At 44.9% G+C, this 20,931-nt stretch overlaps 2 protein-coding genes across 5 annotated transcripts in view; one reads left to right on the top strand and one right to left on the bottom strand.

Moving 5' to 3' along the window:
* KLHL13 (kelch like family member 13) overlaps window positions 1-20,931 on the top strand; it is a 570,056-nt gene that overhangs the window by 270,928 nt on the left and 278,197 nt on the right. The gene's annotated exons all lie outside the window — the stretch shown is intronic.
* The window catches only part of DOCK11 (dedicator of cytokinesis 11), a 176,124-nt gene that overhangs the window by 42,787 nt on the left and 112,406 nt on the right, over window positions 1-20,931 (bottom strand). For all 4 annotated transcript variants that reach the window (XM_083722672.1, XM_083722673.1, XM_083722674.1 and 1 more), the window contains exons 20-32: window positions 17,815-17,938; window positions 16,864-16,985; window positions 14,947-15,030; window positions 13,763-13,852; window positions 11,647-11,765; window positions 11,208-11,277; window positions 10,750-10,875; window positions 10,070-10,141; window positions 8,500-8,646; window positions 6,730-6,813; window positions 6,512-6,623; window positions 3,508-3,686; window positions 11-127 (exon numbers count right to left, since the gene is read on the bottom strand). In XM_083722672.1, coding sequence (XP_083578798.1) covers window positions 11-127; window positions 3,508-3,686; window positions 6,512-6,623; window positions 6,730-6,813; window positions 8,500-8,646; window positions 10,070-10,141; window positions 10,750-10,875; window positions 11,208-11,277; window positions 11,647-11,765; window positions 13,763-13,852; window positions 14,947-15,030; window positions 16,864-16,985; window positions 17,815-17,938 — 1,446 coding nt within the window. The remainder of the gene's footprint in view (window positions 1-10; window positions 128-3,507; window positions 3,687-6,511; window positions 6,624-6,729; window positions 6,814-8,499; window positions 8,647-10,069; window positions 10,142-10,749; window positions 10,876-11,207; window positions 11,278-11,646; window positions 11,766-13,762; window positions 13,853-14,946; window positions 15,031-16,863; window positions 16,986-17,814; window positions 17,939-20,931) is intronic.

Below are 20,931 nucleotides of genomic sequence, written 5' to 3'. Positions count from 1 at the left end.
AATTACTCACAGAATTTGACATGGTGCTGCCAGAGTACAGGGTGTCCCGGCCGGCCAGCCGCTGGATGTTCTCCAGAAGAAGTCCAGCCAAGGGCAAGTACAGCAGAGCTATTTTGGCCTGCTGGTTCTGCAAGAGAGAAACGATAACTAAGGGCCAAGCTAGCTGTGACGTATATTTCCTTGTTTTATTTATTTATAACATTTGTTAGTCACTTTATTGATGGAGCCAAGCCATGAGCAGCTTAGATACAGGAGTGGGACCACAGAATCATAGAATAAGAGAGCTGGAAGGGACTGCAAGGGTCATCTAATCCAATCCTTGCAAATGCAATAATATTTTTGTCCAATATGGGGCATGGATCCAGGACCCTGAGATTAAGAGTCTCATGCTCTACTGACTAAGCTACCCGGCTGGTGGGAATGGAGGTTTGGGGAGAAGTGTCTCCACCTGTAGTTGTATTCATTTATTTATTTTATCCCTTCACCATCATTAGCTGTGATTCTTGCATTGCAAGGGGGTTGGACTAGATGGCCCTTGGGGGTACTTTCCAGGTCCACATTCCTTTGATTCTATGATCTTGCCCAGCGAAACCCAAAGCGACTTACAACCAGGCAGCAAACACCCCTCCCCACCACAGAGACATTAAAACCAAGGGGTGGGGGAGGAAGAAATACATCATAAACATCACACACACTTCTAAAAGGCCACAGATAGTTGAGAGCCAAAGGGCTGCTTATACAGGACTGTTTTTGCCTGGTGTTTCAATGGGTCTTGTCATCTGACATGCAGGTTTTAAAAAATGTATCAGCAAGGTAGGGTGGGGAATTAAAATGCGGGAGACGTCCAATTCAGCTCACATCCAAAGGCAGATCTACCAAAGCTGCACTTCTCAAAACAATATGCAAATTGAAGTATGGCTGTCCTTCAGAATTTGCACTTATTTGAATTTCTCAATGTGGTTCTCCAAACAAGCAGTGTTTACAAAAATGCATAAATTAGGGGAAATTGTGTATAAAGATGAATATACTAGTGAGAACACTGAATTGCCTTTTATTAGGGAAACTGTGTTCTTAAGTGGAAACTCAATACAAAAATGTATGTAAAGAAAGAAAGAGAAAGAAAGAAAACGCTTTGGGGGTGTTTGCATTTTCCAATACTAACTCTGCAACTGCAAGACCTGGGAATAAGCTTTTTTCTTGAAGGAAAATAAAAGCAGGTTCCCATGAGCCCAACTTCTAAAAAGAAACCAGAAAAAGGTTTCCCACGAGTCCAATTTCTATGCAGGACACTGAATTTGGTACGTGCAGAACTGGAGGAAGCCAGACAGCCCTCAAGGGAGATCATGACAGCAGCGACTGAGGGTTTGATGATGGACAGTCCTGGTAGCAATTGCTTCTGAAGCTGGAACCGGGGAGAAGATAAACGTGCTCCAAGTGGTCAAGAAGCAGCTCTATATACCCCTGGACTCCGGAGTAGGAAGGGGTTAAGCTCCCCAGATACTCAAGGCTGCAAATCTTCTTGCAAAGACAATCTTGGGTAGTTTGCCATGGTCGGCTTTCTCTACAGAACAGACAGCAGCGCCTGAAAGATTTTCAACCCTAACACATTGCTAGCATGGGAAGTGTGATTCCCCACCCCCAAGGTTTCCCCCATTCCCTGGAAATTTCCTACCACCACCATGCCTTCCTGGGACTCAGTGTGGGAAGCCAGTCCTATGCCTGGTCCCACATTTGCCAGCAACATGGGCTACCAGTGGGTGAAGCCCCAGCTGGTGAGGACTGGAAAAGCTGAAAGTGACACTGTCAGCACTTGCAATGAAAGCTGCTGGGTCCTGTCTAGAGAGAAAACATAAGCCCAAGAGCCTTATGAAACAATAAGAAGTTCATATCTGGGAGTGCAATCAAGTGGGCGATTTGAGCACGCTTGACAACTCTAGTCAATTCCACAAGGATTGTAAAGAGGCTTCTCCTGGCTTGGCACCATCAAGCGGGCAGGGGGGCGGCACTGATCACCTCATATGGCATAACATCAGGTGATTCAAACTTCAAAAGAGAAATCTGTTTTTCCTTTGCAGACCTGGCCTGAATTTAAGCTGGGACTGCAAAGGAAGGATTTTTTTTTTTGCAGTTGAACTGAAAATTCCTGCCAAAAGTAGGACCCCACTTGGTGCTGAATTTAAATTCAGGGCTAACCACATGCTCCACTTTGTAAAGAAATAAGCAGGGGTTGACTTTGGGCTCTCAAATTTCAGTGGCACTCTGTGTGATGCTAAAATTCAGTGCCCACCAGTCTCTTACACCCCTGTAGGGGGGCACCCAGCCCAACCACAATGGTTGTGCTACCCCAAAACTGCCTCGGAGTTCCTGAGTAGAGCTGATTTTCAGTCAGGGTTGCAGTTGGGGACAAACTTTAATTCAGTGCTGACCCCAAGTCCATTTTCACCAGGGACTTGACTGCTCAACTGGGCATCTGAGCCATGGGGGACCATTAACAGTGACTCCCCCAAAAGCCTCAGGCAGGGATATTATGAATTAAGCAGTCCTTGAAGCATCCTGGACCCAGACTGTCAAGGCCTTGTAAATTAATAAAAGAACCTTAAACTTGGCCTGGTAGCTAGTGTAACTTTTGAGTACAGGAGTTATGCTCTGGTGACAGGCAGCCTCCATCAGACCTTGTTTTTCCCCAGCGATGGAACCTGGGACACCTAGAGCAGTGGTCGGCAACCTAAGGCCTGTTGGCCGGGGGTCATTTAACCGGCCCATGAGCCGCCCCTGAACCGAGTTGCCCACTCAGCAAGTCCCCGTGCGCTGTGCTAAACTGGCAAAGTGCGGTGCAGGGACTCACTTCCGCGGCGTCGGAAATCACATCTGTGTGGATGCAGATGTCAGAAATCACGCATGTGTGTGATCTGGCCCACAGAGGGATCTCTGCTGCAATGAACTGGCCCAGGCAAGGTAAACCTTGCTGACCCCTGACCTAGAGGCAGGGAAAGTGGATATGATGCCTGATAGTGGAAGCCAGGCCAGGTCTCTGCCTCCCAAGAAAACTCCTTTCCTCTTCGCTTCTCACAAATGCGACCAAGAACCTGGTTATGCACTAAAAAGGGTTCAGAGGCAGCTTCTGCAGCGGACAAAATAGAGCTGGCTTCACCAGGCATGGGGATCCTTTTTTGGCCCTAGGATCACATTCCCTTCCTGGAAACCTTTCAAGGGCCACATGCTAGGAGTGGGCAGAAACCAAAAGCCAACGTGGGCACAGCCACAGAGGCAAATGTTTCCTTTGTGCCAGTGGCTAGTTTCTAAACACACACGCTCACACACCCCTTCATTCAGGCAAGCAAGAGACATAATCGTAGCCCAAGGACACTTCCCAGCCTGGCAAAAACACTCAAGGAGCATGAGAAGCAGCACCAGTGAGGAGTGTAGCCTGGAGAGAGTTTTGAGGGCTGGAGAGAGAAGCCTTGAGGGCCTGAGTTTTCCCAACACCATTACTCAATATCACTATACCTTATGCTGGTATCTGTTGTCAAAAGCATGTTTTATCAGAAGGCTCTTCAAGATGCTGATGGCCATGGATCTGATGTCGTAGTTGTCATGCAGAGCCATAGACGTCTCTCTCAAGAGCAAGCCCACTAAGTAGTGGTGGCGGCAATATTCATCAGACAAGCTGTATTCAAGGTTTGCATCTGCCGTGGAAATGATAAATAAGGGCCATGTTTCACTTTCTGTGACTGCAGTGCGTTAAGGGCTTGGGTGGCAGCGATGGCAATGCAGCCTCTCAAGGCAACGGGCTGAGCTGCCATGTGGGTCACACAGGGGAATAAGGCAAGCAGAAGGACTCTGGCTGTTGTTGGCTAGTTTGTGCGGATCTCGTTATGACAGGCAGAAAGGCCCAAAGAAAGATGAAGGGGCCTAGGAAGTTAGCAAGTCAAGTGAAGGTGAGTGGGTGATGGAGACAGCACCATGAGTTGGCATGGTAGGAACATGAGAACTTAAAAAATTAAGAATAGCCTGCTCAATCAGGATAATAACCCATCAAGTCCAGCATCCGATTCTCACAGTGGTCAAATGTTGTAATCCGCCCTGGAATCTTGAGTTGAAGGGCAGTAGGTAAGTAAGTAAGTAAGTAAGTAAGTAAGTAAATAGTAATTAACAACAACCGTGTTCTCATAGTGGCCAACCAGGTGCCCCAGTGGGAAAACCTGCAAAAAGGATTCGAGCACAAGAGCAGCTTCTGTGGTTTCCAGCAACTGGTCTTCAGAAGCATCACTGCCTCCCAGTGTGGAGGCAGAGCATAGACATCATGGCTATTAACCATTCATAGCCTTGTCTTCCATTAATTGTCTAATCCCCTTTTAATGACATCCCTGCCTCCTGTGGGAGGTCTTGAAGATCATCTGAGGAGATCCTGCTAGTTGTTTCATGACAAGTGGATTTCAGTGAATTATCTGGAAGCCGGCCTTCTTGAAGAGAGCAGCCGGCATCAGGAATGCCCTCCCTTGGGCCATTAGAAAGGCAGCAACATTAATAACCATTAAGAGCCTCTTAAGAACATATGTTTATCCTAACTTTCCTCTTTTAGTTTTATTTCTCTACTGCTCAGGTTTATTTGTGCCTGGTGGCAATGATTAGGGCTGGACGATATACTGTCCAAAACCAGTTTGAAGTCCATATTACAATATTGGTTTCACAGTACTTGACCAGGGCCACCTGGTGCCTCGCAAGACCTCGGAACCTGACTTCCAGTGCCAGAAACACCACTACTGAGACAATGTCCTTCCCCGTCATGTTGAATCTGCCTTATGCAGTTCTGTCCATTCCTTCTTCCTGAATACTTCTCGGTAGTGGCACCCGCCCTGTGGAATGCCCTCCCATCGTATGTCAAAGAAATAAACAACTATATGACATTTAGAAGTCATCTGAAGGCAGCCCTGTTCAGGGAAGTTTCTAATGACTGATGTTTTAATGTATTTTTAATCTTTTGTTGGAAGCCACCCAGAGTGGGCAGGGTATAAATAATTAATTAAATAATTTATTAATTTACTAAATAAATTAATTATTATTATTATTATTATTATTATTATTATTATTATTAATCATTATCTCCTGAGCAAGAGCGAACTGGAGCATACAACCCTGTGTCTAATCCAACCTCTATGGCCAAGGCCTGAGGTCAAGGATAAAAGTTGCATGGTGATCCATGAGCAGTTTGGATGTTTATGGCAACTCTTTTGGAACACAGAAGTTAGTCCACTAAAGTTAATGTTGCTGTGCTTTTGTTAAGAGCCACCCGACAGTGACCTAGATATGCACCCTCATAACCCTGAAATCCTGAAGCTCTACAGGGTGCCGTTTACAGAGAGGGGAAACTTGCTGCCCCAGATGGGCCAGCTCAGCATTATCTTGGATTCAGCAAAAGCAGAAAGCAGTTGTCAGAAACTGAGTTAGTTGGCTTAAGAATCAATCCTGCATGCTTTTAACTGAAATGCATTGGGTGCGAAAAACAAGCTGGGTGCAAAAAACAAACAGTTTAAGAAGCATTGGCTGCATGGCAGTGTTTGTCAAAAAATTTACCGGGTACAGAATGTACCAGCTGATTTGAAGTTGCAGTTGATTTGTCATGAAGCTTCCCAGTAGGGATCTCCCAAACCCAGCCCTACCCCAGACGTACCTACTGAAGTGAACCGTTCCAGAACCATGGAAAAGAAATCTAATTAATGTGTAAAAGGGAAACAAAAAGGAATCAATAATATATATAGTCAGTTTTCAATTAACACGGTATATATACCGTGCAACACAAATGGACACAGGAGGTTTTTGAAGTAAGCTGAATCCCAAAGGACCTTGAAGAAGCAACCTCAAAATGAGATCTACAGGCCTGTGGATCAGCTCAGGTGCCTCAGAGCTTTCTGGTGAAAAACAGGCAGGCAATGCCTTGTGTTTCTGTAAAGGTAAAGGACCCCTGGATGGTTAAGCCCGTCAAAGGTGACTATGGGGTTGTGGCACTCATCTTGCTTTTCAGGCCGAAGGACCTGGCATTTCTCCAGACAGCTTTCTGGGTCATGTGGCCAGCATGACTGAACCGCTTCTGATGCACCGAGGACCATGTTTCTGTACATCGCAATGAAGGAAACTTTTGCAAATGAGTTGAGTGTGCAAGTGTCTATACATTCTAATCTCTTTAGGAATGTGAGGTGCGGCAAAGGGTTTTAGTGGGTTTCAAAAGGTTAGTTGGTATTAGGGTTAGTAAGACTGTGTTTTGGAGTTAATTCCATGCTTTGCTTTTGACGAAGAGGACTGTAGCCCACAGATGTTCATGCTGTAATAATTGTGATAGTCTTTTAAAGAACCACAATATTATTTTTAGTGTTTGAAGCCTTCCTGTGATGGAAGTGTTAAAATGATGTCTGCCCCCTCCCTGAGTGCTTAGGAGTTGCAGAATGCACAAAAGTTATGATGGATCAATAGTAACTAAATATCAGCCTTTTAAGCCACTCAGCTGAGGACTTACCTTGGCCTCTCTGAAGTTTCGGTTTGGCAAAGGTCATTGGCAAATTTAATGGAATGTAGTGCTCATGGTTACAGATTGTCTGCAGGAATTCAAACTTGTATTCCAGCAACAGCTAGATGCGGAGGAGGAAAAAAATAAAAAACCACAAACATAGTATTAATGCACACTAATCTGTGACACTAATCATCTTCTTGCCTCCACAAGTCTGGCCATGTTACCTTTGGGTCTTTGGGGCTGAATCCAGAAATGTAGTCATTGATCAAGTTGAAAATAAATCCCCGGTCCATGAATGTCAAGCATCGCTGCAGAAGATAAAAATAAAATAAAATAAAATAAAAGAATGTGCTCTGTCACAGTCTGCAGGAAAATGGCTTCCAACCTATTTCACAGTACACCCTGAAAAAAGCTCCCTGGAGCATCTTGGAACTTCTATCTGTGGGGCTTAAATCTTGGGAGTGAGGATAATGAGCTGCTAGATTCAAACAGGCGAATCTACTAGCCGCCCATAGGCCCTTTACCTGCACCCTTCAAGGACAGAGGAAGCAGGGGGCCTGGCATTTCCTGCCCTACAGGACCACCTTTGGAAGTGGTTGGGAAGATGGCTATCCTATTGCCTCTCTGTCTTTTCTTCACCAAGCTAAACATCCCCAACTCCCTTAAAAATTCTTCATAAGGCTTGGCTTCCAGACCCTTTATCATATTGTCGTCCTATGCAGCTTCTCAGTATCCTTTGCAAATGTTTTGCAAAGCAACGCACAGTTGCTTTCTTCTGCCTGCCCTGACTGCCCCCAAACTCAACATTAAGTGTTGCTGCAAGACTCGAGTTCTAGCTAGGCGATCTTATGCCCCTGGCAGAACCGTCCAGATTGCTCCCCCTAGCCACAGACAAATTGGCTCTTCTTTCTGCCTCTCCTCCAACACCCCCCCCCCCCGCACCCACTCAATTCACCCTCATTTAAAAACTTTCTTATGAGGCAATAATCGATAATCAATATGGAGATATTTTTAGCCAATTTTGGCCGCCCCCCCCGCATTGCCTGAACCCCTGGCGGGGGCCCACCTCACCACCCCCTCGCTACAGCCCTGGCCATAATTTAATACACATCTGTCACACATACCCTGGCTATTAAGGAAAGGCTACACTGTGGAACTCTAAACGAGCTATTGCTTCAGCAGTTATTCCATTCAGATATGTGAGATCTAGAGGATCCACCCCTTCCTGGGCCTTCAGCTGGGCCCAGGAGGTTATTACATGTGCTTCCTCTCCTTCCAACTAGACTCATGTGAGGCTAGTTTTGCATGCCCTGAAGATCCTGCTTGGCACACAGTCTCTCTCGAGTCCCTGGAGTGGGTGGGTGGGTGTGGTGCTCAACAGCAAGCCAAGGACCCAGGGAACTGGTGCAGAGACCAGTTGCTGGAATGGGGGGGGGGGGTACTTCTGACAACTACTCAGGGGTTACTGGTGTTGTGGGCCTCTGTTACATGATCCTGTTCCCTTTGCTCCTCCTCTAAAAAGACCCCAGATTCCAAGCCTGGGCAAAGCTGATCCCTGACTCCTTCATGAATTGCTCCCCACAAACTAAAACCCCCAAGGCTTAGAGTTTCTCTCCATAAGGAACTTGTTTGAACCCTTTCATCAGTTTGGGTTGCCCTTTTTCTGCACCTTTTCCAATTCAAAAATTTCTGGTTCATATCCAACAATAATTACTGCAGACCCATTGAAACTAATGACCATAACTAACTTAGGCTGATTAATTTCAATGAGTCTTCACTTGAGTAGAATTTAGTCTGCTACAACCATTTTCTTTTTTATGAGCAGGGATGCCCAAAAGCTGAACACAGTATTCCACATTTGATTGCACCTCAGACATGGTCAAAGATGTTATTCTTAGTTCTTGTTTTCATAGTGTGTGTGTGTGTGTGTGTGTGTGTGTGTGTGTGTGTGTATGGATTTGAGGGGGACGGAAAGAGCAAAAGAAACTACCAACCTTCAGGAAGTTGGCCAAGCTGAAATTGACATTTCTGGACTCCTCTGTAATCTCACTGTAGCGAATGTTCACGTGAGGGATGATGGCGAGGAGCAGAGAGTGCAAGGCGTGGTTGTAGGACTCTGGGAACCGCTGGACCCTGGGGAGCTGAAGCGGCACAACTTACTGCATTTATCCCCCCCCCCTTTCCTCCAAAGAGCTCAAGGCAGCATACACAGTTCTCCTCCTCCCCATTTCTTCCTCACAACAGCCCTGTGAGGTAGGTTAGGTTGGGAGCGAGTGATTGGCCCAAGGTCAGCCAATTAACTTAATGTCTGAGTTAGGGATTTGACCCCTGGTCTCCCAGGTCCCAGCCCAATGCTCTAACCAATACACCACTACTGACTCTCACCAATAGTATCCACTTTTTCAAAATTGGTTCTTTTGTGTTTTTGGTTTTCCCAGGCTGCTTTGTTTTTAAGTTTGTTTGTAAAATATTTTGAAATTTTAATTAGCACTCCCCTCCTTTTTACCATGGTGTAATATTGGGGCAATCCTGAACAAATATAATAACCATGAGCTGTACCCGTCAATAAAGTGGACCAAATCAATTTTTGTAAGGCAGGGTGAGGAGCCTGTGGCCCTCAGGATGTTGCTGGACTGCCGTTCCCATTATCCCTAACCACTGGAGATGCTGGTAGGGGCTGATGGGACTGGAGTCCAGCAACATCTGAAGGGCAACGGGTTCCTCAGCTCTGGCATATAGGTTAAAACGGTAGTCCTGAAGCAGTAAGAATCCTTCCTTCAATGCTGCAGGGATACGTCTTAGCAGCTTTTGCCTTAGAAGGCATTAGAGCAACTGCTTTGCATACTCCAGGCTCAACCTCCTTCCTCTTCAGGTACGGCTGCCAGTCAGTGTGCGCAATACTGAGCAAGATGGAGCCATGATCTGACTCAGTGTGCATGACACTTCCCACAGAATGACTTCCATTTATATATACTTGGTTTTATATATATCTGTATTTATATCTATCTATCTATCTATCATCTATCATCTATCTATCTATCATCTATCTATCTATCTATCTATCTATCTATCTATCATCTATCTATCTATCTATATCTATTTATCTATCTATCTCTATCTATCTATCTATCTATCTATCATCTATCTATCTATCTATCTATCTATCTATCTATCTATCTATCATCTATCTCTATCTATCTATCATCTATCTATCATCTATATCTATCATCTATCTATCTATCTATCATCTATCATCTATATCTATCTATCTATCTATCTATCTATCTATCTATCTATCTAATCTATCATCTATCATCTATCTATATTAAAGTGGGAGACACCTTTCTAGTTGATCCAAAGCATTAACTGATTAATCTACCTGATTTAAAGATGAGATGCTGCAGCCCTAAAAATAATGGAACTAAAGTCGCACCTCTCCCCAATATTTCTAGTTGTCATTTATGTTGGGAGCAAGATTTGTGATGTGGAGCCAGAGGAAGCATAATTGCACTACGTTTGCTGAGCACCTCCTGTTAGCCCTGAAGCGGCTGCTTTTGTCTTTACCTTAATCTTGTTCTCATCCAGGAGGTACATAGCCATTGACTTGGCCAGAGCTTCAAAGAAAAACCACGAATACTGGAATAAACCAGGAGAAACACAGAGATATATTCACTAAGCAAGAGCAAATCACAGTGATTCTCCGCCTGGAAGAATCTGGATTGGCAATGGCCACACAATGAGTGCTGGGATGCATCTTTCATGATCAAGCCCAGCACCCTTGGCCAGACTGGCCTTAGCTGTTACACTGGCAGGATGTGCCCATTGGAGCTGGTAGGGTGGAAGGCAGGGAGGCCAACAGTAGGTTGCGCCAAAGCCAGTGAAAAGCAGAGCTAACCCATTCTGATTTTGCCATTCTCCTCCTCCACTTCCTCTCTGCACCTTGGCGGCCTTTGAGCTCTCAAATCTCAGCAGAGCCCTGTGCAATGCCAAAATTCAGTGCTCCCCCACCTCTTATGCTCCCTTCTATAGCAATATTTTGGCGCGCCTGCAGTGTGACCACACCAGTTGTGCCACCATAAAACTGCCTCTGCTCTGCAGAGTTCTACAGTGGCAACACTAAGGGAGAGGGAGCTAACAGCCAGTGCCCCCTCAGGCTGAGGTTAGTGGGGCAATGTCCCGTTCACACTAATGAACCAGCTTCCACTGAGTGGGTGCAAATAAAATCCTGTCTTGTCTTGTCTCACCTTCAGCATCTTATTGATGGCCAAGAAATCTGCTGACTGCTTCAAAATTGTTGCCATCGCGACAGCCAAGATTTCGTGTGTAGTCTTTGAGTGAGGCACAACAGGCTTCTCGGGCCGAAAGCAATACTGAAAAAGAGTGTGTGTCACACATCATCAGAGAGGGTTCCCCAGTCACAAAGGAGAGGGTGGTGGGGCAGAACACACAACCTAAGAATGGACTGCATTCCAACCAGTCCAGCATCCTATTCTCATAGTGGCCACCCAGATGCCCCAATGGGAAACCCAAAAGCAGAACTTGAGCACAAGAGCCCTCTCTGCTTCTGTGTCTTCCAGGAACTGTCTTTCAGAAGCACTACTGCTCCCAACTGTGGAGGCAGAGAGCAGTCATTGATGGTGCTCTCCTCCACAAATTTGTTTAATCCTCTTATAAGAACCTAAGAACCGCAGCCAGCACTTACCTTTATGAAAGCCCTCAAGTAATGGTCAAGGCCTTCCTCATGGCATCTGGACACAATATGGAGGAGAACCCTGAGGAAGAACAGCAAGTTTGAATGTGAGGCAGGATCTGCGAAGGAGGGCCGCTTCTGCATGTTCCTTGTGGAAAAGCAGCTCCACCTACTTATTGGGTAAGTACACTCCCAAGTTCTCTCCTGGGGGAAAGGTGAGGCAACAAGACCACCTCCATCAGCCAAGATGCCTTTTTGGCTCCTCCCACCCCCACCACAAAAATGTCTCCATCGGTTGCCAATCCATGGGGTTGCATTCAAGGGAGACGTGAAAGGCAGCAAGCCCCACCCACTGACTCTGCTGCAGACTCTAACAATGTGGGTTTCTCAAAGCTTGGGATTATGGCTTCACTGCTCTATGACAAACAGTATACTATCACCAAAAACTTACATGGTACAGTTGACAGCAATTTCTTCTTCTTGTGTCCGGGTGGTGAGGACTCTAAAGAGTTGTGTAAGGACCACGGGCAGAAACTGTATCATCACTTGGATATCCATGGCATGTAGGCACTGAAACACACACGTTTATTTTAAAAGCATTTGTAAATTGTAAAATTTGTATTTTAAATCCTCTAGGCAGTATACAAAGACACAACATGAAAGCCAGTGTCATACACACAGGTTCACAACATCAATAAACCAGTAAAACTAGTATTATGAAAACAGATAAAAACAGAAATTCAGCAGTGGCAGAGTACAGTAATAAGGGGCCAGAGAAAGCCTGGGCAAATGAATATAATAAAATAGATACTTTATTTTTATTTTGATAACGCCTTTGGGTGTTATCGCATATTTGTGGTATGACAAGGTCAAAGTGCATAAACTGTTTAAAAACCACATTGTCAGGAGAGCAATTTTAATGGTCTGGACAAAATATAAAGACTTATTGGAGAGTAAGACTCCGAGGTGGCTCTCACCGGTGGAGGCCAAGGCACGTAAGAGACCTAATATGGAAGCCAATTGGCCTAAATATGAGGAAATCATTGAAAAGATTGGAGACAATTGGAGGTTGCAGAGCTTGGAAAAACTAAAAAACAAGGTGCGAGATTGGTTGCATTATGCACAAATTCAAGAGGTCTTTAAAGTAGACAAGAAGGTTGGATTCCAGGTGGAAAAATTGAAACTAGAGACAGAATTGTTAGAACCAAAAAGTAAACTACTTTCGAGAATGTATAACCTGCTGCTTAAATGGAATACTCAGGATGAGACAGTCAAATCCGCCATGATAAAGTGGGCACAGGATTTGGGGCATAACATTATGTTTGAAGACTGGGAAAGGTTATGGAACACCGGAATGAAATTTACGGCATGTAGTGCCTTGAAGGAAAACATTATGAAAATGATATACCGGTGGTACATGACCCCAGTCAAGCTTGCTAAGATATATCACCTGTCTGATAATAAATGCTGGAAATGCAAAGAGGCGGAAGGGACATTTTTTCACCTCTGGTGGACCTGCCCGAAAGTGAAGGCCTTTTGGGAAATGATTCATAATGAACTAAAAAAGGTATTTAGATTTACCCTACCTAAGAAACCAGAGGCCTTCCTCCTCGGCATGGTGGATCAGAGAGTGCTTAAGAAGGACAGAACCTTTTTTATGTATGCTACTACAGCAGCAAGGATCCTGATTGCAAAATACTGGAAGACACAAGATTTACCCACACTGGAGGAATGGCACACGCAGTTGATGGACTACATGGAACTGGCCGAAATGACTGGCAGAATCCGAGACTTGGGAGAAGAAACATTCGAGGAGGATTGGAGAAAATTTAAAGACTATTTGGAAAAACATTATAAGTTGTATGAATGTTAAAAAACGCACCTTCTTGGAAATTCTAGCTTCAGTAATGTTAAATTAAAGAAATGCAAATTAAGGTACAAGGAGTCAGAGATAGAATAATGAAACAACTTTATTGTGTTAAAATGAAAACGTACATGATTTGGGCCATAATTTATTTGAAATTGGGTAACATGATAAAAAGGAAGATACAATGAGTATTGAAACAAGTTAACAAATTGCAGACGTTATGTATTACAGAGAATGCAGGGTTGGGAGGACGTGGGGAAGTCCAACAGATTTGGAAAAAAGAGTAAGAAAAATTTGTAACTTTCCTTTTTTACTTTCATAATATGTTCTTTATTCTTTTTTCTGTATTTCATAAAACTAATAAAAAATATTATATATATATAAAAAAATAGAAATATCCCCCAGAAAAAAAAAAAATTATTTCACAAAAGTTATGTACCACTTGACAGTGAACAAGCAAGCAAGCAAGCAAGCAAGCAAGCAAACAAACAAACAAACAAACAAACAAACCACAAAGCGGTATATGGGAAAAAATGAAATTGCCAGGAAAAAAGAGCTGGACTATTTAAAAAAATCAAAAATAATTAAAATCAACGATAAGCTAGAACCCAGATTGAAGCGCACATCCACATTCTGCAGGAGGGGGACCCCATTAGTGTTGGGTGCTCATGGACGGGGCAGAGGAACCGTTCCAGCTCACCTTGAGATATTTAACAAGTTCTCCTGGGACTTCTTTGGCACCTGCTTGAATCATCTGGCAATACTGGAAGAATTTATGGAGGTGGAGATCCTGAAAGGAACAGAGAAGCTCAGTTCACAGCCTTCTCTTGTGCCTTATTCATCCCACTGATTTTCACCCAAGACCAGCAGCCTTCAGACATGGCAGATGGTTCTTGACAGAGCCTACGGGGCACACAGTGGCACCCCCCATGCCACCTCAAAGTGGCAATTGCCCAAGGGAAGGGCCGTGGCTCAGTAGTAGAGCATCCGCCTTGCATGCCAAAGGTACCGGGTTCAATCCCCAGTGACATCTCTAGGTAGGGCTGAGAATGTCCCCTGCCTGAAACTCTGAAAAGCCACTGCCAGCCAGTGTGGATGGCACAGACCTAGATGGGCGAATCTTGTGACTCAGTATAAGGGAGCTTCCTGTGTTCCTCTGCAGAGGAAGGGCCATAGTTCAATGGTAGAGCATGTGCTTTGCCTGTAGAAGGCCTCTGGGTTTAATCCCCAGTGGCATCTCCAGGGAGGACTGGGAATGTCCCCTGCTGAAACCCTAGGAAGCCACTGTCAGTCAGAGTAGACAGCATTGAGCTAGATAGACCAGTGACTCAGGTTCCTATGATCCTATGCTTTGAAGGAAACATCTCATAACATCTTGGCCAGCCAAGATGACTATGGGAAACCCAAAAGTACCCTGCCCACCTGTGATTCCCAGCAACTGGTGCACAGATGCATGACTGCCTCCAACCGACTACAGTGTACTTGGCATTTTATTGGTCTACAGAAATGGACTAATATGATTAAACCACCCTGAAGGAATGCAGAGAAGGCTATGCAGATGGAATGCAGTCCAGCCTCACAAAGGTTTGGAGGCTCCTAAGCACACAAGATGGCATACATCTCTCTAGGCAGGCAGACAAGAGGAACTATTGTTGTCGTTCCTGCCAAGGCTGAGGGAAGGGGCATGGCCTGTGGAGGAGAGGTGGAGCTGTGCCTCCAGAGCACCCCAAGGGCCAAATGTGAAATTTTCCCACCCAAGCCTTATAAGATGGAAAAAATGTGACTTCATTTTCAATAGTTACCCTTAGAATGGTTATGGATCCTTCATTATTATTATTTTTTTTAAAAAAAGAACCCATCAAGCAAAGGCTGAGTTGCACTTACTTGGGTGTAAATGGTTGACTCCAAATGGAGCTTGATCTTGAAGAGAGCCTTTGCCCCATCAACCCATTTAACATCAATACTTGGCTGCAAGAATAGTGAGGGCGGGAGAGAGAAGAGGAGAAAGTGTCACGTTTGAATTTGGCTAAAGAGGTTCAGTTCACCTCGCAAGGCAGCTTTGCTCAGCCCGGCATGAAAAAGTAGAAATAAGTCATTTTCATTCACAAAATTCAGAAAGAAGATTGAAAGAAAGTGTTGGTGGTGGGGAGAATTTGACGCAATCCTCAAACTGTAGTTGGTATCTCAATCTTTTTCAGTAGATTTTGGATCCAAAAATCTGTGGGTAGTCCATGGGGTACAGAATTACTGCATTCACTCTTCAGGCCGGAGGGCTGGCCTCTTCAGAGATTGCAGTTTCCCACAAAAGGGGTAGGACCTAGGGGAGCTGAGACGAGCCTCCTGTTTGTTTGCTTGTATCCATCCATCTCCTTGTTAGTGCTAGCAGATGGGCGAGTTTTAATACTATGCAACAGTGGGCTCCAATGTAACTGCTGCACTTGTTGCATGACAGATTCTGCTGTCTATTGCATCACGAAGTTATTAGCAACCTGCTCATTGATTCTCTTGCGAAATTATTGTCAGCGGGCACCAGCTGTGCCAGCTAGGGAGGGCTGAAGCACTCCCTCCCCGCCACCCGATGTTCCTAGGAGGGCGCCAGGCCCCGTCAATATTGAGCGGCGATGTGGCATACCACATCAGTGTGTTGCACAACATGATGTGTGCTACATCAGTGCGTTCTGTGACATGATGCATGACATCAAATGTCAGCCCCCTCAATAGTGGGGGCAAGCCAGTTCTCCTGGCTGGTGCAAAGCATTTTGCCAGCATACTGCTAAGTGAGTACCGTATTTTTTGCCCTATAGGACGCACCGTCCCATAAGGCACACCTAGTTTTTTTTTTTGGGGGGGGGAAATAAAAGGAAAAAAATTATTTTCCCCCCAGGCGCAGGGCTGGGGAAGCCCGAGCTTCCCCCGACCCCAGCCCCCAGAACAGGCAGCTCTCCGCAAGCCGTGGGAGCCTGGTGCCAGGCTCCCGTGGCTTGCGGAGAGCTGTGTGAAGCCTGGACGCACTGAGCTCAGTGCGCCCAGGCTTCAGCATGCAGGCAACTCTCTGCAAGCCGTGGGAGCCGGGAGCCGGGCTCCCACAGCTTGCGTAGAGGTGCGCGAAGCCTGGAGAGCAAGAGGGGTCGGTGCGTCCCGACCCCTCTTGCTCTCCAGGCTTCAGCGAAAGTCTGCATTCACCCCATAGGACGCACACACATTTCCCCTTCATTTTTGGAGGGGAAAAGGTGTGTCCTATAGGGCGAAAAATACGGTAACTTGGCACTACAATATTATTCATACTGCTACTACTGCTACAAGTTTAGAGTCCCGGTTGTTGCAATGACTGAACCTCCCAGTGAGCTCCTCCACTGCAGATCCATTCACAAAGACAGACATCAAATTGTATTAATGACTGAGGTGCCCCTGACTTGGACCATCATGTTATAACGTGCGTTTTGAACAACAACAAAAACCCAGCACCCCTAATCCTGCAGTTAAGAAGTCTGAATGATTTCTGGTCAGAATAATTATGCAAATTAAGTTTTTGCCTTGGCTTTACCTAATGCATACTGCTTGCGCAAATTGTCAGTTGATTGGGGGGGAGTGACTGAGGGGATGGGATCCTAATGAGCAGGACACAGGGAGTTTGAATCTTGCTTTAAAAAGGAATAGTGATGTCCTCAGATGATGAATTGCACACCGCATCATTTGCAAGCTCATTTGGTGTACCTTCTTAGGTGCATGGAAGACACACAGCATATCAGCACAGGTAAAATACAGTCCACGCCCTCAGATTCACTTATTAGGTCTCCCTACCTTTCGAGCCTCAGAATCCCCGACACTCAGGTAGCCTGCTGGCAGATTGGCTGAAACAGGCAGGTGCTGCTCAGAGGTGATGATCCGGCCATCCTTCAGCAAAGGCAGCCAAGTAAACCCAACTGCAGAGACAGCAATGCACACAGCTGTGTAAGCATCCTTTTTAGCATGTAGGTGGAATCATGATCATGAACTTGCTTTGGGAATCACTTATATGTTACTGGAAACAAACCCATTTCCCCCCCTTCTTTTAATTTGCTAAAATGAAATTGCATTTGCCCTTTCATCACCCATTCACTTAGCTTGGAGAGGGTCCTTTTTGAGCTCCTTGAGATCTCTGTTTGTTTTAATCACCCTCAACAACTGGGTGTCATCAGCAAACTTGGTTACCTCACTGTTCACCTCTAACTGGATCATTTATGAATGCTTGGAAAGTATCTGTCTGTGGGGGGACTCCACTTTCTACATGAACTATTCCCCCTCTATGTTTGCTGTTTCGTGATTGGTTCCTGATACACAGGACGACCTCTCCTCTTATCCCGTGACTGCTATGCTTACATAGTCTTTGGTGAGACGCTCTGTCAAAAAATGTCATCTTGTAAGGTGAGGGGAGGCAATAATAGGGTAACTAACACATTTTTGCTTGGCAAAACACAGCTATTTCTAAGAATCATTTCACATTTTGCTTTTCCCAATGCCTAGAATACATGGCCCAGTTTTAAGCTAACCACCTGCACACTAGAAAGACAGGTGAGGAACAGGAGGGCAGGTATCCAGTAGTATGTGAAACTGAAACAAAGAGACGGGCACTTGACAATGGTGGTGGTGGTCCATGGAATGGATAGGACAACTCCTTTCTGACACACCTCATACTTCCTGGATCTACCAAACACAGACTGCTTGGGTGGGAGGTGGGGAGAACAAAGGCGCGGATTCAAGTTGTGAGCCTACCTGTTGTCTCCACGGCATCCTGCTTTTTTGCTGTCCCCTTTGTGTTAATTTCGCAGCTGACATGATAGAAGGTGAAAAGCAGGTGATGCTTTTGATGGAGGTGGATTGGGAGTTCAATTTTAATCTAAAATGACATAATGAGAGCGATGCTGCATTCGTGAGTGCTGAGATGCAGTTTAAACTACTCTTTAAGAAACAAGAAAAAAATGGGGGGAGGGGGAAGGACCAACATGGCATTGCATTCATCATCTCTCTTGTTAATCTGGAAATCCCTCCTAAACCGACTTCCTGCCCAAATTTCTTACCCTGCAAAGCCTTCAATGGTCTTCCCATCATTAGAAGTGTCATGCTGGACAAGGTCAAAGGACCGATCTTGTCCAGCATCTTGTTCTCACAGTGACGAACCAGGCTTCCATTGTTGTTGTTGTTAAAATCTGTATACTGCCCTATACCTGCAAGGTCTCAGGGTAGTTACAACACAAACCCAAAATATAAAAACACAAAATAAAGCAACCCAATAAACCCACCCTCCCCAAACACATTTTAAAAGGGCATTGGATATCAATCAGCCAAAGATCTGGTTAAAGAGGAACATTTTTGCCCATGCAATCATGATCATTGACTTCCTTCCCCCCACACTTCCATGGTTCTATATATTTACCCACGATGGCTGCATATTCTGATTACTCTATAGGTTTTGTTCTCCTTCCTCCTCATCATATCTTTATATACTTTAAACTGCTGAATTTACCCCAACCCTGCTAATGTTTTAACCTGTTTAACAAGATTCTTCAGCTATATTCAGATATTGCTTAAAGTATCACACCTTTCCTAAAACTCTAAAACCTGTAGCACAGATATCGAAGGCAAAGATGAGAGAAAGTCTCCTAATAGACATGAAGGAGAAACAGACAGATGCAGGGGAGAAGGGAGGAAAGAGACTTAAATAACAGGACAACAGTTTAATTCTTTTAACTCAAAAGCAGCATCCCAGAACCCTTGCTCCCTGCTCCCAAAGACGGATATGGATAAAATGACCGGACTTTGGTAATTTTAACAAGGTAATTTTAACAAGGCACCCTCAAATGAATATTTTCAATTCTTCTCAATTTTGCTCTACCTCAGCTCAGCACCCTGTGAAGGAAAGCTGTTAACACACTGGCTGTGGGATGGAAGCTCCCTGGCTCTGGAAGGGTCCTAGAGCCCTTCACTCCTTCCCAAAGCTGGACAGTGCGAGGGCTTCGGCGTCATCCCAGACCCCTTGCGCCCCGCCCCCCTTCATTTTCTCAGTTATGGATCTTCTCAATTTTATGTCACTTCGGGTAATGTCCGGGCAACTGCTATAACTTAGAGGTCTAAATCATATAAATTCTTACTTATCTACAAAATATTGTTAAGAGTTTTATTATATACAGATGATTTTTAAATTAGCATGCTTTCTCTAAAACAAAACCTGTAGAAGTAGTTGGTTGAATAGATATCAAAGGTCAGGGAATAAATAGACATGAGGGAGATGCAGTGTGGGCACAGGGTTTGTTTTTATTTTTTAACTCAGAGGTTAAAAAAATAAATCCCAGTATATTTTTTCCACTAGCTGCACTTCCAAGCAAGTTTCAGCTGGGGGCAGCAGCCATTCAAAAGCCAGGGCTAGAGAGCAACTTGGGTTTTTGGAGGCAGTGCAGAAAGGACTTCCTGCTTTTGTGTTGCCAGGAGGGAGGGGAGTAAATAAATAAATGGAGAGCAGAGGAAACCCACTTTCCATTTTTTTATTCCTCCCACCTCCACCCCACACGTGTGCAAACATGCAATTGCATAAGGTTTCTTCTTCTTCTTTGATGATCACTCTTAGTAAAATTGTCTTCCATGAACATGATCTGTCTGTAGGTGACTGTGGAGGCCAATTCTGGATCCACAAGAAGCAATGATTCTTCAACATCAGCTTCGTTGGACTGGTCATGTTGTTCGGATGCCTGATTATTGTCTTCCAAAGCGACTACTATATTCTGAACTTGAACATGGAAAGTGTAATGCTGGTGGTCAACAAAAGAGGTTTAAAGACTTTCTCAAGGCAAATTGAAAAAATGTAGTATAAGCATTGTAGCCTTATTGGAGTTCACCGATTGGGTCTGCGTTGCTCCGGGACAGGAGGAAGGAAGTCAAATGACACCGAGTTGGTTCAAAGAAAGAGTTTATTCTGCTCTCCAGATAGCAGAAGGCACTTGCGTGATCAAGTCCACAGCAACTCCAAAGAAATGACAAGTTTCATGCAGTATATATATCCTGCAGGCACCTGTCCCCCTTCCCCAGGCACATCAGCTTGTACACGCAGGTTGACCTGACAGATGTTCCTGCTCCGGCACTCTTAACCATAAAAGGGATTTCCTTCCTGCACTCCTGACCATAAAAGGATATTCCTGTTCTTATACTTATCTTGGAGGCAGAAGTCACCATTTCCGAGAACACACTCTGGCGTTATTCCCAGACGTGGGTCTGCACATCTTTGTGGTCAGCACATAAGATAAGGCACACACGGATCATCCCTGGTGTACTGGAACTTGGCAAGGTCACTCATTGCCGCCACGGACTGATAAGGGAGAGAGCTTTGTTCTTGTTATGGATTTGCTCAAGGCTCAAGTTTATGCATTTTAGCTAAGGAAAAATAGGGATTTTGGTGCAGATTAAAACTGCCTGCACAGTCAGTTTTTGGGTTTTGGGAAACCCATTCCTTCAGCGTAAGGTTTACCTGGTGTCGGGAAGGCGGTGCTAAGGCTCTGACAGCCTCACATAGCGCACCCTCACAAAGCCAGGAGGAGGAAAGGGCTCTAGGACCCTGGGCACAAGGGTTTATGTAGGACGCTCATTGCAGTTGGTCCATCTCCATGTCTTTTGAAACAGCAAAACCTCATATATGATAGAATACATGGCCTGTAGGACATGTTTTTCTTCTAAGGTACATTCCTTTTAAGGTACCTAATGTTGTTCCCAATCCATTTCTTCTATTCTCATTGTAATAGTGCAATGCTATTTCACAAATACAAAAATCTGAAGTGCTGCAAAACTGAGATGATCCACATGGGGGCACCAAACATCAAACTAGCACCTGGTGCCATTTTGTGA

The sequence above is a fragment of the Podarcis gaigeae genome, assembly GCF_964106915.1.
Source record: "Podarcis gaigeae genome assembly, chromosome: Z".
Classification (NCBI taxonomy): domain Eukaryota; kingdom Metazoa; phylum Chordata; class Lepidosauria; order Squamata; family Lacertidae; genus Podarcis; species Podarcis gaigeae.
Note: the sequence above shows the minus strand (reverse complement) of the source record. Positions and strands in the feature narration are given on the sequence as shown.